At 40.8% G+C, this 16,974-nt stretch overlaps 1 protein-coding gene across 2 annotated transcripts in view; it reads right to left on the minus strand.

The window, feature by feature from the left end:
* Nucleotides 1-16,974, minus strand: part of LOC115005828 (sodium channel protein type 4 subunit alpha B-like) — a 41,631-nt gene that overhangs the window by 14,335 nt on the left and 10,322 nt on the right. For both annotated transcript variants that reach the window (XM_029427793.1, XM_029427795.1), the window contains exons 12-19: nucleotides 14,402-14,640; nucleotides 14,145-14,216; nucleotides 12,772-12,873; nucleotides 12,207-12,563; nucleotides 9,000-9,192; nucleotides 8,583-8,815; nucleotides 8,132-8,240; nucleotides 7,170-7,324 (exon numbers count right to left, since the gene is read on the minus strand). In XM_029427793.1, the coding sequence (XP_029283653.1) occupies nucleotides 7,170-7,324; nucleotides 8,132-8,240; nucleotides 8,583-8,815; nucleotides 9,000-9,192; nucleotides 12,207-12,563; nucleotides 12,772-12,873; nucleotides 14,145-14,216; nucleotides 14,402-14,640 (1,460 nt within the window). The remainder of the gene's footprint in view (nucleotides 1-7,169; nucleotides 7,325-8,131; nucleotides 8,241-8,582; nucleotides 8,816-8,999; nucleotides 9,193-12,206; nucleotides 12,564-12,771; nucleotides 12,874-14,144; nucleotides 14,217-14,401; nucleotides 14,641-16,974) is intronic.

Consider the following 16,974-nt stretch of genomic DNA (forward strand, 5'->3'; position numbering starts at 1 on the left):
ATCTATGCCTCCAATACAGTTAAAATCCCTGCTATGATTTAATTACCAGTAAATGTTGAAAGGTATAAAACATGTCCCTGAACAACAATCATCATTATTGGGGGCATATATGTTAACTAGATTCAGGGTTTCTGTTAGTAGAGTACCCTGTACAACTAAGTATCTACCAGCCTGGTCCTTGATTACATTTGTTACCTGAAATGGTACAGATTTGTGAATGAACGTCATAACACCCCGAGCCTGAGTAGAACATGTTGCTGAATACACACATCCCGTCCACCTCCTCCTAATCCTAATATCATCCTTTGGCAGTAAATGTGTCTCTTGCAAAAAACTATTTTAGATTGCAGACTTTTAACTCTATTCATAAAGTTTTTGCAGGCTCCAGGCAATTCCAGGAAGTAAATTTAACCTCCACACCCTGCGACATGACCTGTGACACAGATTAGGTTACCCACATGTACATAAAAATCAAAAAGAAATTTAAGAAACATTAAGAAACATAACACGGATGTTCCAAACCGTATCCAACCCTGTGAACCTTTAACCCCTTCCCCGAATGCCTCCACCCTAATGGGCAGCCCCCTCCTCATGTTGATACTTCCTCTTTTAGCTGACAGTCACTGTATTCATACAGCACGTGCTTCAGCTCGACTATACTTCTATTCCTAACCTTTGTTTTACATTACTAACCACCATGTAATCATAAGAAGTCCCACCAAAAGTGGGTTAGGGTTAACTAATGGGCAGTGATCTCAGGGGGAGCCAACATATGTTATGCCGTAACATTCCAGATTATAAAAGTGCCAAAATAAAATAAATATGGGTTCATTCTTCAATTTCTAAACTGAAGGCTCCACCTTGTCATAAAAAGGCACTTACCCGTTTTGTTAAACAACCATTGCAGGGCTTATCACAAATGTAGCTGAATAGCTAGTTATCAGAGACAAATTTAACTTAAATCACCAATCCCCCTAAGAGCTGGCCTCAGTAGTACTTATTAACTCAACCTCATTTAAAGCTATTGCTTTCAAGCTTGTAACTTAAATACGCCATGCAACATTGGTGAGATACTGAGAAGTATGGTGTAAACATAAAAATTAAAATAAAAACAACCCAGAAATAAGTGCTAGGTCAGGGCTAACGTAATTAGCGTCCAATGTGTGGTATCAGATCCCAATGTTATATAAACACTCGTGACCACCAGAACATATAAACAGAACATTTGGTCAGTGTCAGTCATTCAGTTCAAGTAGTTCGATATGTCCAGACATATCCAAGATGCCCGACCACAAATACGTCATGATACCTGCACATAGTTAGCCCATATTAGCCCTTTAGCCGGTCGCAGCCACAGGTTACGTTACTCAGCCTGTCCCTCCTCTCTTGCAATCCGCTCGATGAAGTTCTCCACAGCAGACGGGTTCTCAAAAGTGTGCGACTTGTCCTTGTAGGTCACCAGGAGCCTAGCCAGGTTCCGTAGTTTCTGACGGACATTATCAAACATCCTCTGCCGTTTGTGCACTCCTGCAGCCAAGTCTGGATAAAATCTCACCTGCTGGTCTTTAAATAGGATCTGTTGTTTTGCCCTGGCTGCCTTCGTTACAACCATCCTGTCCCTGTAGTTTGGTGGGGCATTTGCATCCCTCCTCTGGCCGGTTCTGTGAGCTCTCTCCAGTATAAACTTGGAATTTAGCGGTGCCAAATCTAACACGTCTGGGATCCATTTTTCGAGGAAAGCACAAGCATCCCCTCTTTCAGCATCTTCTGGCAAGTCCACCACTCTCAAATTAGATAATCTGGATCTCGCCTCCAAGTCTTCAACTTTATCCTCTAGCTTCATGTTTTTATCTTCAAGCATGTTCACTTTAGCTTGCAGGGAGCTCACGTCATCCTCGGTAGATGAGATTCTTACTTCAGCCTCTGCCATTCGTTCTGAGCATCCCCGTATCTCCCTTCTCATTCCCTCTACTGCTGTTAGAATGCCATCAAGTCTTGTGGAAAAGTCCGACTTTAGAGCGCCTCTGGCGATCAGGATTTCCTCCGAGCCTGCTTCCCACCGCCCGGCCTCGCCCGTCTCAACAGATGTCATGGCTGGCGCAATGCTAGCGCTAGCATAACTTTCTTTAGCTTCCACGTGTAGCTTGGATGCTCCGAAGTTTTTTAGCTTAGACTGAAGTGGTTTTAGTCGTCCTTTAGCTGAATTCCCTGCTGCAGCCGGCATTTAACCGTCTTTTAACCGTCTTTTAACCGTCTTTTAATCGTCTTTTAATCGTCTTTTCCGAATAGAAACGATGGGTTGACATAAAACGTGGGTAAAATTAGGATTTAAGACAGAAATTGGCGGAGCACTGATGGTTTTGTTCGTCCTTTAGCTGATTTCCCTGCTTCAGCCGGCATTTAACCGTCTTTTAACCGTCTTTTAATCGTCTTTTCCGAATAGAAACGATGGGTTGACATAAAACGTGGGTAAAATTAGGATTTAAGATAGAAATTGGCGGAGCACTGATAGTTGCGTCTTCCATAACCGGAAGTCCCAAAGCTGCTTTATAGTATGAGAGTTTGTAACATTAATAATAATAATAATAATAATAATACATTTTATTTATAGAGCACTTTTAAAAGGTACTCAAAGACGCTTTACATGTAGGCCTACATATAACATAAAAAATTACATTAAGAAAAACAGGACATCAACATTAAAAATAGAAGTAATTTCACATTAAAAGCAGATCTGAAGAGATGGGTTTTGATTTGGGATTTGAACATATCAGGAGACGGGCGGCAGAGTTTTGGATGTGTTGGAGTTTTTTAATGAGTTTGGATGGTGTGCCGTAGACGAGGCTGTTGCAGTAGTCGAGTCTGGATGAGATGAAGGCGTGGATGAGGGTTTCAGAGCGGAAGCTGGATTGGAATGGTTCAAACAGATCGTTGGAGTTGAGGTGGGTTTTGAGTTGCGTTGAGACTATGCGTTCAAGTATTTTTTTTGAGACAAAGGGGAGGTTGGAAATGGTAATGGAAATTACTCATGGTGTCGGGGTTGAGTCCGGGTTTTTTAAGGATGGGGATGAAAGCAGCCAGTTTAAGTGAAGAGGGGACTGAACCAAAGCTGAGAGAGGAGTTGATGATGAGAGTGATGTTCTTGACGAGATGGAAGGGGATGGGATCCAAAGTGCAGGTGGAAGTTTTCATGCTGATCATGATGTTGAAGAGCTCCATGGGGGACACAGGGGAGAACTGAGCTAGGGTCTGAGTGTTAGAAGGGGGGAGAGTATGGTTGGAGGTGGGGAGTGCAAGGGAGGTGGTCATGTTGCTCTAGATGGTGTCTATTTTTTATTTAAAAAATGAAAGAAAAGAGTTACACTTGTCAGTTGTGAAGGATATGGAGGTGGTGTTGCTTGGTTTCAGAAGTTTGTTGATGGTAGAGAAGAGAGCCTTGCGGTTAGAGGAGCCAGAGTGTATGAGTTGAGAGTAGTAAGAAGACCGGGCTGTGTTGAGGGCAGTTTTGTATTCTTGTAGGTAGTCTGTGTATGCTTGGTGGTGAACTGTTAAACCAGTTTTCTTGCAGAGTCTTTCAAGTTGACGTTTTTCGGGATTTCATTGTGTGGAGTTCAGGAGTATACCAGGGAGCTGAGTGAGTGAATGTGACAGTGACTCTTTGTAACTTGTCTGTGAACCATGGACACCAATCCCGCTAGTTTTGCACTGGTTTCTTTTTTTGGTTTCCAACTGTGGCTGGAGATTACACGTGCAGCCAATGCATTATTTATACCAGGGATCAGCTGTTAGCATCCCGTAGTATGGCAGTACTAACCGGCGAGAGACCCGATGTTCCATGCGAGTTAAGGAGGAAAAGAAGAAGACGTTGTGCCGGGGCTGAGCTGCGGACTAGGAGGAGACGCTATTGACCTGCCTTTCCATTCATCGTAATGGGAAATGTACGTTCTCTTCCCAATAAGATGGATGAGTAGGAGGAAGAGGGCTAGCTGTGTTTGTGAATGATAGTTGGTGTAACCCTGGGCACATCGCAATTACAGAGCAGGTTTGTAGTGGGGACGTTGAGCTACTAGCTGTTAGCATGTGGCCATTCTATCGGCCGCTGGAATTCTGGCATGTTATTGCGATAGCGGCATATATTCCCCCCTCTGCTAGCGCCGATGTGGCTTGTAACATCATCAACTCCACTGTAAGCAGGCTGCAGACACAGCACCCAAATGCCCCCCTTCTGATCTCTGGTGACTTTAATCATGACTCTCTTTCCACCACTGTGCCCATATTCAAACAATATGTCACATGCTCCACCAGAGAAAATAAACATTGGACGGACACCAAGGAGGCATACAGTTCATCACCTCGTCCTCCCCTGGTAGATCAGACCACAACCTGGTACATCTCCTGCCTGTGTACAACCCCCTTGTATGCAGAAAGACAGTGACGAGATGGTCTGCAGAGTCTGAGGAGGCCCTGACAGACTGTTTTGACACCACTGTGTGGGATGTGCTCACGGACTCTATGGGGAGGACATGAACAGCCTTACAGACTGTATCACTGATTATATAAACTTTTGTGTGGATAACCTTGTATCCACCAGGACTGTACGATGTTTCCCAAACAACAAACCTTGGATGAATCCTGACATAAAGGCTCTCCTCAAAGACAAGAAGAGGGCCTTTAGGTCAGGTAACAAGGAAGAGTTGAGGATTGTTCAGAGGGAGCTACGGTGGTAGATCAGACAGGGAAAGAACATCTACAGGAAGAAGATGGAGGAGCAGCTGCAGCAGAGGAAAGTCAGTGGTGTCTGGAGAGGCCTGAAAACCATCTCTGCGTACAAGGAGCCAGACTCTCAGCTCAAGGGGGACCTAAAGTGGGTGAATGACTTCAATGATGTGCTGCAACCTCCATTGTTCTTATCACTGGGATACAACGATAGTAACCTCCCACTACAGTATGCTTACCAACCTGGCATCGGGGTGGATGACGCTGTCATCTACTTGATGTAGAGATCCCTCTCACCTGTAAAAGGCTGGAGGCACTGTGAGAATCATGTTCTTTGATATCTCCAGTACCTTCAACACCATTCAACCCATGCTACTAGGGGACAAGCTGGAGCGCCATTTCTCGTCACCCTCTACACTGCAGACTTCACCGAAAACACAGCAAAGTGTCACCTGCAGAAGTACAGAGAGCTGACACAGGACTTTGCCCTCTGGTGCCAGAGGAACCACCTCCTGCTCAATGCAGGGAAGACCAGGGAGCTGGTGGTGGACTTCAGGAGGTGCCACCATTCTGAATGTGAACGTCCTGGGAATGGACATTGAGATTGTAGAATCTTACAAGTACCTGGGTGTTCACCTGAACAATAAACTGGACTGGTCAGATAACTCCACTGCTCTGTTTAAGAATGCACAGAGCAGGCTTTACCTGCTGAGGAGACTGAGGTCTTTTGGAGTGCAGGGGGAACTCCTTAAGACCTTCTTTGATTCTTTTTCTATGGAGTGGTCTGCTGGGTCAGCAGCATCTTGGCTGCTGACAGGAAGAGACTGAACAGACTGGTGAAGAAGGCCAGCTCTGTCCTGGGGAGCCCTCTGGACACTGTGGAGGTGGTGGGAGACAGGAGAATGACGGCCAAGCTGTCCTCTCTATTGAACAACATGTCCCCCCCTCCAGGACACTTTGTCCGCACTGTGGACACCCGCGGTGTCTCATGGAGAGATACCGTAGGTCCTTTCTCCCTGCAGCGGTCAGACTGTACAATCACCACGGCCCCTGGTAGACCACCACGCCAAGAACAGACTATTCCACCACTGTTGTGCAATTATCACTGCCATGTGCAATATTCACTTTTTATAACTTATTATTGTAAATTACCAGCCACTACTCAACCACTTTTATACATTTTTATAGGGTGACTTTTAATGCTGCTACTTATTTTAACATACTTATATCATTTTTTTAATAATGTGTGCTTGCCACTTCACTTTATATGCTTCACTTTTTTGTCTTTGCTGTAACAATGTACATTTCCCCATTGTGGGACTAATAAAGGATTTCTGATTCTGAGTCTGATTATTCATAAAATAGCATTCGTCCCATATAATCGGTTTTACTAACTCAATTTCTTTATCTTTTCTATGGGTATAAGAGTAACTACCTGATGTAAAATCATCTGTGTTTGTGTGCAGGTTTGAGAGATGTGTGTTTCATGCTGCTGGTCGATATTCACTTTCACAAGATTCACGCTCTCACACAACATCAGTTTACTGATGATTGGACTTTAAAGGCTCCAAAAATGTTCAGGAATTTCAACCGAATTATGGAAACTGCCCACTTCCTCCCAGCACAAGCGCGTGCTGTGGTGCGTGCATTACGACTACTATAATTTTGTTATTATTTTTATGATTTTGTGTTGTTTTGTATTACAATCAGTTCTTTTAGTGTTTACTACGTCATATTGTTCATCACTGTGTCACTACTTAAATAAGGGTCATTGGAGTATTTGAAGATAATCTCACCTGTGTAACATGTGGCAGCCATGTTAGTGATCAGAATGTCAGCCATGTTTGTAGTCCACTGTTAGCCATGTTAGTATCCTAGAGGTGAGTTTATCTGCTGTCGGCCATCTTGTCTCCACATGTTAGTGCTTACACCGCACACTGAAAATCAATCAGATCTGACCAGCTCAATCATGTGATCAGATCAAACAGACCAATCAGCATCCAGCAGTCAGACTTTAAAAACAAATATTACAACATGCTTCACAGCAAAAAGTAAAAATATATCAAAAACAACAAACACGAACATAATAATATTGTATAATAATAAATAATAATATGTAATGATGTATGATAATGTGTAATTAATTAATAATGTAATAATGTGTAATAATGAATAAGTTGAATAATATAATAATATTCGATAATGTGTAATATTTAATAAGTTGTAATAATGAATAATAATGTGTAATATTTAATAAGTTATAATAATGAATAATAAGTTGTAATAATGTACAATAACGTGTAATATTGAATTATAATTTGTAATAATATGTACTATAGAATTATATTTGTAATAATGTATAATAAAGAATAATAAATTGCAATAAGTTGTATGAATGTATAATAATGTGTCATATTTTATAATAATTTGTAATAATATTTATTAATATTCACCAAAGCTCCGCTGCTCAGCAGGATCATGAAGATGATGAAGGTTTCAAAGTAGTTGTGTTCTACGATGGAGAAACATGTTCTCCTGACGTTAGACCAGACCTTCCCACTGCCATGGGACGTGTCTACGTCCAGGAATGGACAGCGCCCGTAGCACTCTGAAATATAAAACGCAAACACTATTTGAACACATTATTGAACTACTGTCACCTGACCTACTGTCTAAAGCTGACTTCACATGATCGTCGCTAATAGAAGCGCTATCCACTCTATAGTGCCACCGAGCGCTGCGCTCAAAGTCCAAATCATTTTAACTTTGACCTCAGAGGCCATTTCAAACTGCAACCAATCAGATAACAGCTGTATTTAAGCAGGGGAAGAAATATTTTGAATTGGTTTTCTTCTTAATGTTTAAAGGCCATATGGGTCTGTGATCGTTAGGGTTACATGATATAATGTGCAACAGCCCACAGTTTAGTCCACCAGACATCTTCATTCACGTGGAGATGGAGGTGGAAGTGATAAATATTGTAGTTTGTCCTACAGAGGCAACCGTACTACGGCTGGATGTAAAGAAGATGAAAACAGTTGTAGCTCAAAGTAGTGCAGTGTTTCCCCTCCTATTGACAACACAAATACAATATATACATATAAATATATAATTAATGACTGTATGTGTATACATATATATATATATATATATATATATATATATATATATATATACACATACTATTCAGCCAGTCACACGGCTGTGTAATAGGTTGTTTTTTACACCTGTTGACTTGTATTGAATGGAGAAATCTGGACAGCTTCATTAGGAAATAAAATACTAAATACAAACTAACTGACACAGAGTGTGAGCTTTTTATTCATCGCTGTTCCTTCTACTAAATATGTTTTACACATGTCGGAAGTTATTTTACAAGTTACACAAGAGTGTAGATGTATGTGTGTGTTTGTACTGTTGGTGAAGCAGTCCTCTGGTGTGTTTTCATCGTGATCTTTGTCTTCTTCCTCCTCCTGAACATCCGGAAGCTTCTGTACCGTGCTGCAGACCGACGACTGGTCACACTGTGCAAACACAGCAAATACATTTTCTATATGTACTATATGTACTGCATATGTACTTTATATACTACATCAACTATATGTACTATATATACTATATGTACTACATGTACTATATGTACTATATATGCTACATGTACTATATATACTGCATTTACTATATGTACTGCATGTTATATACTTTATGTTATATATGTACTATATGTACTGCATGTTATATATTTACTATATGTACTGGATGTTATATACTTTATGTATTATATTAAATATATGTTATATATGTATTATATGAAATATATTTTATATATGTACTATATGTAATATATGAAATTGAATGAATTTTACTTGGGAGTATTTTTCTTCCTGCTCATCCTCATCCTCATTATCCTCTTCATTAACGTTGTCGGGCGTTTCGAAGTCAGACTCGGCCTCTGCGATGGGGACCCTTAGCAGCGGGATGTTGTGGTAGTTGCTGGTCAGGTTGTGATGATGACAGTCAAGGGACTTGACCTCAGAGTTCACAAAGGTCAAAGCCAAAAACTCCTTTGTAGTCCTTTCGTTGTCTTTACTATCAACCACTAATGATGAAATTCACAAAAAGACACAAAAGTACATTGTCATAGAATCTGTTATTTATAGAAAAACACTCTGAAATCATAAGAAATATTTGAATTAAAAATACTAAACGTTAAAAAGAATAACAATAAACAACATAAATAAAGTAATAAACAGTCAATGCTGTAGTTCCAGAACCTATCCTACCGCTGTGGTCTGGGCTGACGTGGTTCTTCTTTCCAATGAAAGTCCAGATTTGTTCCAGGATCCATATCTTTGTCCAAGACACAGCCCTGTTGATCCGATTTATAGCGATCTGCAAGTTGTTTTCTCCTTCGTCTTCTGTAACTGCAAGACCGCTGAACGAGCTCAGCAACAAGGCCAGAAACAGATTCAGGACCTGAAACAAGACCAGGAACAGATTCAGGACCTGAAACAAGACCTGGAACAGATTTAAGACCTGAAACAAGATCTGGAACAGATTCAGGACCTGAAACAAGATCTGGAACAGATTCAGGACCTGAAACAAGATCTGGAACAGATTCAGGACCACTCAATACATTTTCATTGTTATGCAGATGATACCCAATTGTATCTATCAATCAAGCCAGATGAAACCAACAAACCAATTAAGAACATAAAAACGTGGATGTCCTGCAACCTTTTGATGTTATGTTTTTATATTTGGCCCCAAATGCCTCCAAAACGCATTTTCTAATGACATAGTAAGTCTGGATGGCAATAACTTGGCATTCAGCACCACCGTAAGGAATCTCTGCGTTATCTTTGATCAGGATATTTAACTCCCAAAATTTGATTTCTACCATTGTAGCTACTCTGCATTGGCTCCTGGTAAAATGCAGAATAGAATTTCAAAATATAAAATCCTTCTCCTGACCTACAAAGCCATTAACCTCTTACAGGGGGGGCGAATTTACCCGAAAATACCCACAAACGACATACCCAAAGTAAATTATAAGCTGCTCTTCAACCATTTGCACCATTTGCATTTTTTTGGTCTCATTCAAAAGATAACTCTCTTATTGTTCTTGCAAAATAATCACTTCAAGTGCTTCTGGCACTGAGTAATAGTGGTCTGAATTTACTGAATTTGAATAAAATACACTCCGCCTTAATTATTTTGTTGAAAAAGATGCCTGAAGATGGGTATAGCTGGTAGTGGTGAGCTGGAAAACACAATAGAAACATAGCACCAAGTGTTACCAAGCTCAGGTTAAAATTTCAGAACAAAGGCTCAAAAACTTAACATATTAATTTTTCTAAGAGTAACACCAGGCGTTCATAAGCTGTGCAATTTGGAGATATTATAATATTTATGAATAAAATATTTTTTGTATTGCTCATAAATAACTATTATATACCCATATTCCCTGTTAGTAGTGCTGCTATAGACTTAGACTGTCGGGGGACTTACACGTCTCCTCTCTCCTTCTCCTTTCTCTATCTCCCTCTTCCTCTCCCTCTCTATCTGTAAACACTCATGTCCCATGAATTATGTTACTAACTCGGCATCTGGAGCATCATCGCCAGTTTCCCGAGTTTTTGTGTTTCTCGTGGTGCAGGTTGTCACCTGCTGATGTGCTCCTGCGTGATGCCCATATTCTTAGAGTTGTTATTAATAATACAATTTCTTTTATTAGTGATATTTTATAGTTGTCTTTATAATTATTTGTTTTTATGTAATTGTATAAAAAAATATTGTGGAGGTTTTGTGAAGTTTGTTGTATAGCTGGTAGGTAAGAGCTGGAAAACACAATGGGAACATAGATAGATAGATAAATAGATCGTGATGGCCTAGTGGTCTAGTGGTATGCCTTCCAAACAAAAACACTAGAAGGTCAATACCCTGCCACCATTGTACCCCTGAGCAAGGTACTTAACCCTGAGCTGCTCCAGGGAGACTGTCCCTGTCATTAGTACATGTAAGAGTGTCTCCTAAATGTAAAGTAATGTAATAGATAGATACTTTATTTATCCCGAGGGAAATTCAGGCATCCACTAGCTTACAACATTACCCATCTAACTCCCCCTACCGCCATTACAAATGTATAGTACAAATAAGACTTAAAATTAAGTGATAAAGTGATAAGTGTTATAAATAATATAATAATAATAATAATAAATACAATACAAAGTAAAAGTACATTCTGTTATGATTTGAAATTGAATTGAATCTGAATCCCCCTGCCATCACCAAGAGGAGTTGTACAGTCTTATGGCCAGGGGGACAAAAGAGTTATTGAGCCTGTCTGTGGAGCAGGACAGGGACAGCAGTCTGCCGCTGAACACGCTCCTCTGCCGGGTGAATGTGCTGTGCAGAGGGTGGTGGGCGTTGTCCAGGATGGATGACAGTTTATTACCAAGTTCAGGTTCAAATTTCAGATAAAAGGGACAAAAACTTAACTTATTAGACAGATTTTTCTAAAAGTAAGACCAGGCGTTCACAAGTTGTGCATTTGGAGATAATATAATATTTATTGATAAAAAGGCCATAAATAACTATTGGCCTTTACTATAAATAACTATTATATACCCAATATTCCCTGCCAGTAGTAATGACACAAAGTAAGTGAAGTATAAACAAAAAAAATTGTAATATTTTTGTATTTATTTTGTATTTAATAAATACAATTATGAAAAAATAATAACATTTGTAAATATAAAACCATGGTTGTCACATGTCTAAAGCTTCAGCAGTTCATGGGCTGCTGCTGGCTCCGTCTGTAAACAAAGGAAGAGGGCTGGCACCTCCTTATGAAGTTGACACTCATTGGCTATTGAAGGTTGTTGATGAGGCATGGAAGCTCCTATTGGCTCAAATGAAGTGTCAATCGAAAGGTCAGAGTTCGGCATCCGGTTAACAAGCAACACAATAGCGCTAATAGCTTGATATATGCCGTTTTTACCGAGTATCAGCTGATTTCAAAGATTGCAACAGCTGTTCATGGGCTTTTATCGATGTGACGACGTTCAAGATGGATATATTTTTATGTTTATTTTTGGATTACAGGATTATGATGAGACTTCATAGGTGAGTTGGCTCAAGGTTATGGGTTTGATTGCGAGTTTGCTTGCTTGTGTTTGATGCCTACTGTACTTGCTGTTGTGATTGTGATCTCAAAACCGTTTTGCTCACTAAATAGACGAGATTCTAATCTTTTGAACGATAGGTAGCATTGCATAACAACTCCATCATGGCGGACTGGAAACAACACAGGGCAAGATACAACCAAACTGAAAATGCAAAACTATCACATGACGGCGCACCAGCTAAGAGGTTAAAATTATTTTGGATCATCTGAAACATTTAAAAGTGACAAATAGGCAAAAATAGAAGAAATAGGGAAGGGGGCAAAAACTTTTTCACACCACTGTATCTGTGCAGAGACTCACCACAAGGTTTCCAATGACGAGCACCATCATGAAGACGATCAGACACATGCTCTGTCCGGACACCTCCATGCAATCCCACATGGTCTCGATCCACTCTCCACACAGGACCCTGAAGATGATGAGGAAGGCGTGGAAGAAGTCGTACATGTGCCAACGAGGAAGCTTGCAGTCGAAGTTGATACGACAGACGCAGTCTTTGTAGTTCTTTCCGAAAAGCTGCATGCCGACAACGGCGAAGATGAAGACGATGATGGCGAGAACGAGAGTCAGATTCCCCAGAGCGCCGACAGAGTTCCCGATGATCTTTATCAACATGTTGAGGGTCGGCCAAGACTTGGCCAACTTAAACACTCGCATCTGCCAGGAAACAGACAGGTGAGCAGACAGACTGGTGAGGAGAAAGACCGGTGACTAGAGATAGGTGAGCAGGGAGACAGGTGAGCAGGGAGACAGGTTGGCAGACAGACAGGTGAGTAGAAAGAGAGGTGAAGAGACAGACAGGTAAGTAGAAAGAGAGGTGAAGAGACAGACAGTTGAACAGACAGACGAGGAGACAGACACTGACCAATCTGAAGGAGCGCAGCACGGAGAGTCCCTGGACGTTAGCCAATCCCAGCTCCACAAGACTCATGGTGACTATGATGCTGTCGAATATGTTCCAGCCTACCTGCAACCATGGCAACAGGACATCCATGAACATGTGCTACAATGGCAACCGAACAACAACATAACTAATTACCATGGCAACAGCTTTTTTCTTTCAGTTTTCAGATTTAATTTATTTAACAAATCAAAAAATTAAAAGTAATGGATCATTCATTCATTAGAAGTTAAGATAACTTCTTTCCTTGAAGAGAAAGAGTCATTACAAACTAAAAATAATTTGTACTAGCGACTCTACCTCGTTGTGCGGCACGGTCTCTCCATAAGAAACAACAGCCCAGCCAGCGCAGAGCGGTGCTACTCCATAAATATCTCCTTATACACCTCACCTTATGTATATATATGAGCATGCCATGCCATGCCACCCACTGACACACAAATATACGTACACCGTCATACATTTCAGAGTCCTTCTCTTATTTTGGTCATCTGACCACATGCATGTTGGATCTCTCTCACTCGGCCACTGCACAGAACAAGTCTTGAATCTAAACATTAAAATGTCCGTCTCCAGTTTAATATCCATAAAAGCCCCTAAGTAGCTTAAAATACTTCTTAAAATACCATGGCCCATGATCTTCAACATCACTAGTTTATTTTGAGCTGTTTGCAGTTCAGTTTTTACCCCCATGGGAGGGCTACTGTAGTACTGCCTGTATTAAAACTAAGGGTAATATTTTCAGGGTTTACTTATCCAGAAATTGGGCCATAAACACTAGAAATAAGATTTTCGTGTTCACTTTGGTAATAACCCTAACCCTAACCCTTTCTCCAGCTCACAAGGATTAACCATATATCTCCCACTCAAGGGCTTACTCAACCTTAATTAATAATATATATATATATAATATAGATTCAGTTTTCCCATGGATTTTCAGTTTTGTAAATGCAGCTGTTAATTTGCTCATGTATTATTTTCTCCAAGACTTTTGATAGACACTGACTGATATTTTCCTCTTACAAGTTTTAAATTATTTGGGGCTATTCCAGACTCAATGGAGGGATTAAAACACGAGAGAGATACGATCTTTTATTTGATCTAGTTTCTTCAGACCACTTTCAACAGAAAGCTTAGAAAGGCTCTAGTCCCTCACAGTTTTACATCATACATTGCTAGTAATGGTTGTTTAGTTACAGGTGTGGAAACAATATTAATCTTCCAAGTTTGATCAGAGGAAAGCTCACCATTAATATTGAGACGGATATTATTCGTCTTTGCTTCACTTGTTTTATCACAGAAAAGAGAGCTGGTGAGAAAGAAACAGAAAGTCAGACCTGGAAGTAGAAGTATGGGTCCATGGCCAGAATTTTGAGCACCATCTCAGCTGTGAAGATCCCTGTGAAGACCTGAGAGGGTCAGAGGTCAGAGGTCAAGGATCTTTAATTAGGCATGGCTGCTCAGAGGACGAGAGACGGATAAACGATGAACTCGTTATCTGCTAAAGAGCCTCTCATGTGAGGAGACAGGAGCAGTAATGTCTTACCACCAGGGGATACTAATGTCTCACCACCAGGGGGCAGTAATGTCTCACCAGATTTCCGACGCTCAGAAGCTCCTCGAACTCCTCCGTCATGGGATAATGCTCCATGGCCATGAAGACAGTGTTGAGGACAATGCAGATGGTGATGCTGAGGTCCACGAAAGGGTCCATGACGAAGGTGTAGAGCCACTGTTTGAGCCGCCGCCAACTGCCACAACAGTTCCACTTGAGAAAGACATTGGCGAAGGCGTACCAACATGGAGGACATGGCCTCTGGTCCTCCGCGAAGTCTGAAACACACAGCAGGTTATTATGAAATATAAAGATCCTCCACAGCTTCAGCTTTGAGATATATCACGATATATGTAAATAGACAAGCGAGAGACAGACATGTGAGAGACAGACAGGGGAGAGACACACAGGAGACAAACAGACAGCGAGACAGGTGAGAAAATGACAGACAGACAGAAAGGAGAGAGACAGACAGAGAGACAGGTGAGAAAACAACAGACAGACAGGTAAGAGACAGACAAACAGAAAGGAGACAGACAGACAGGTAGGAGACAGACAGAAAGGGGAGAGACAGACAGAGAGAAAGGTACAGTTTGAACCCCTTTTTCATTAGATTTTTGTGACTTCCGTCCCCACATTAAATAGACAGCGTGTTGCTTTAACCTCTTAACATCTTACCGTGTGGACGGCCCACATAGGTTGTATCTTGCCCTTTGTTGTGTACAGTCCACCATGCTGGACTGTACACTCAATGCTACATACTCAGAGAAAGCTTAGAATCTCGTCTATTTAGTGAGCAAAACGGTTTTGAGATCACATTCACAACAGCAAGTACAGTAGGCATCTCACACTAGCAAGCAAACCCAAAATCAAAATAATAACTTTAAGCCAACTCACCTATGAATCAAATCAAATCAAATCAAATTTATTTATATAGCCCAATATTACAAATTATACATTTGTCTCAGTGTGCTTTACAGACTGTAAAGGTTTACGACACCCTCTGTCCTTAGACCCTCTGTCCTTAGACCCTCTGTCCTTAGACCCTCGCATCGAAGAACTTCCTAAAAGAAACCGCATAATTAAAGGGGGAAAAAAGGAAGAAACCTCAGGGAGAGCAGGGATCCCTCTCCCTTCTATAAGCTTTATCAAAAAGGAAAGTCTTTACCCTGCTCTTAAATGTGGAGAGGGTGTCTGCCTCCCGAACACAAACTGGAAGCTGGTTCCACTGGAGAGGAGCTTGATAGCTGAAGGCTCTGGCTCCCATTGTACTCTAGGAACTACAAGTAACCCTGCAGTCTGGGAGCGCAATACTCTAGTTGGTTTATAAGGTACTATAAGATCTTTAAGATATGCTGGAGCCTGACCATTAATTGCTTTGTAAGTCAGGAGAAGGATTTTGAATTCTATTCTGTATTTTACTAGGAGCCAGTGCAGAGCAGCTAATACAGGAGTAATATGATCCCGTTTCCTTGTTCTTGTCAATACACGTGCCGCTGCATTTTGGATCAACTGAAGAGTCTTAAGAGACTTTTTGGGACAACCTGATAACAATGAGTTGCAGTAATCCAGCCTTGAAGTATCAAATGCATGGACTAGTTTTTCTGCATCATTTTGAGACAGGATGTGTCCTATTTTTGCAATGTTACGTTGATGAAAGAAGGCAGTCCTTGACATTTGATTTATGTCGGAGTTAAAAGACAGATCCTGATCAAAGATGATACAAAGATTCCTTACGGTGGTGCTGGAGGCCAAATTAATGCCATCCAGAGCTTCTATGTCATTAGAAAATGCATTTCGAAGGCGTTTAGGGCCAAGTATAACTTCAGTTTTGTCTGTGTTTAACATCAAAAAGTTGCTAGACATCGAAGTTTTTATGTCCTTAAGACTTGAAGTTTAGCCAATTGATTGGTTTCGTCTGGTTTAATTGATAGATATAATTGGGTATCATACGCATAACAATGAAAGTTTATAGAGTGGTTCCTTATAATATTGCCCAAAGGAAGCATATATAAGGTGAATAGAATCGGTCCAAGTACAGAACCCTGCGGAACTCCAAGACTGACTTTATCGTTAACACATACAAATTGAGATCGCTCAGATATATAGGACTTGAACCAGCTTAGTGCGGTTCCTTTTATGCCAACACAATGTTCCAGTCTCTGTAGTAGAATGTCCTGATCAACAGTGTGGAAAGCAGCACTGAGGTCTAACAAGACAAGAACAGAGACAAGTCCTTTGTCTGATGCCAATAGAAGGTCATTGGTAACTTTCACCAGTGCCGTCTCTGTGCTATGGTGAACTCTAAATCCAGATTGAAAAACCTCAAATAAACTATTATTATGTAAAAAATCACACGGCTGTTTTGCAACTGCTTTCTCAAGGATCTCAGCGAGAAAGGGAAGGTTAGATATCGGCCTATAGTTGGCTAAAACCTCTGGATCAAGACTAGGCTTTTTAAGAAGTGGTTTTATTACAGCTACTTTAAAGGATTGTGGTACGTAGCCAGATAATAGAGACAGGTTGATCATATTTAATAACGAGGTGTTAATTAAGGGTAAAACTTCTTTAAACAGTTTAGTTGGAATCGGGTCTAAAAGACAGGTTGATGC

The sequence above is a fragment of the Cottoperca gobio genome, unplaced genomic scaffold (assembly GCF_900634415.1).
Source record: "Cottoperca gobio unplaced genomic scaffold, fCotGob3.1 fCotGob3_377arrow_ctg1, whole genome shotgun sequence".
In the NCBI taxonomy this organism is placed as follows: domain Eukaryota; kingdom Metazoa; phylum Chordata; class Actinopteri; order Perciformes; family Bovichtidae; genus Cottoperca; species Cottoperca gobio.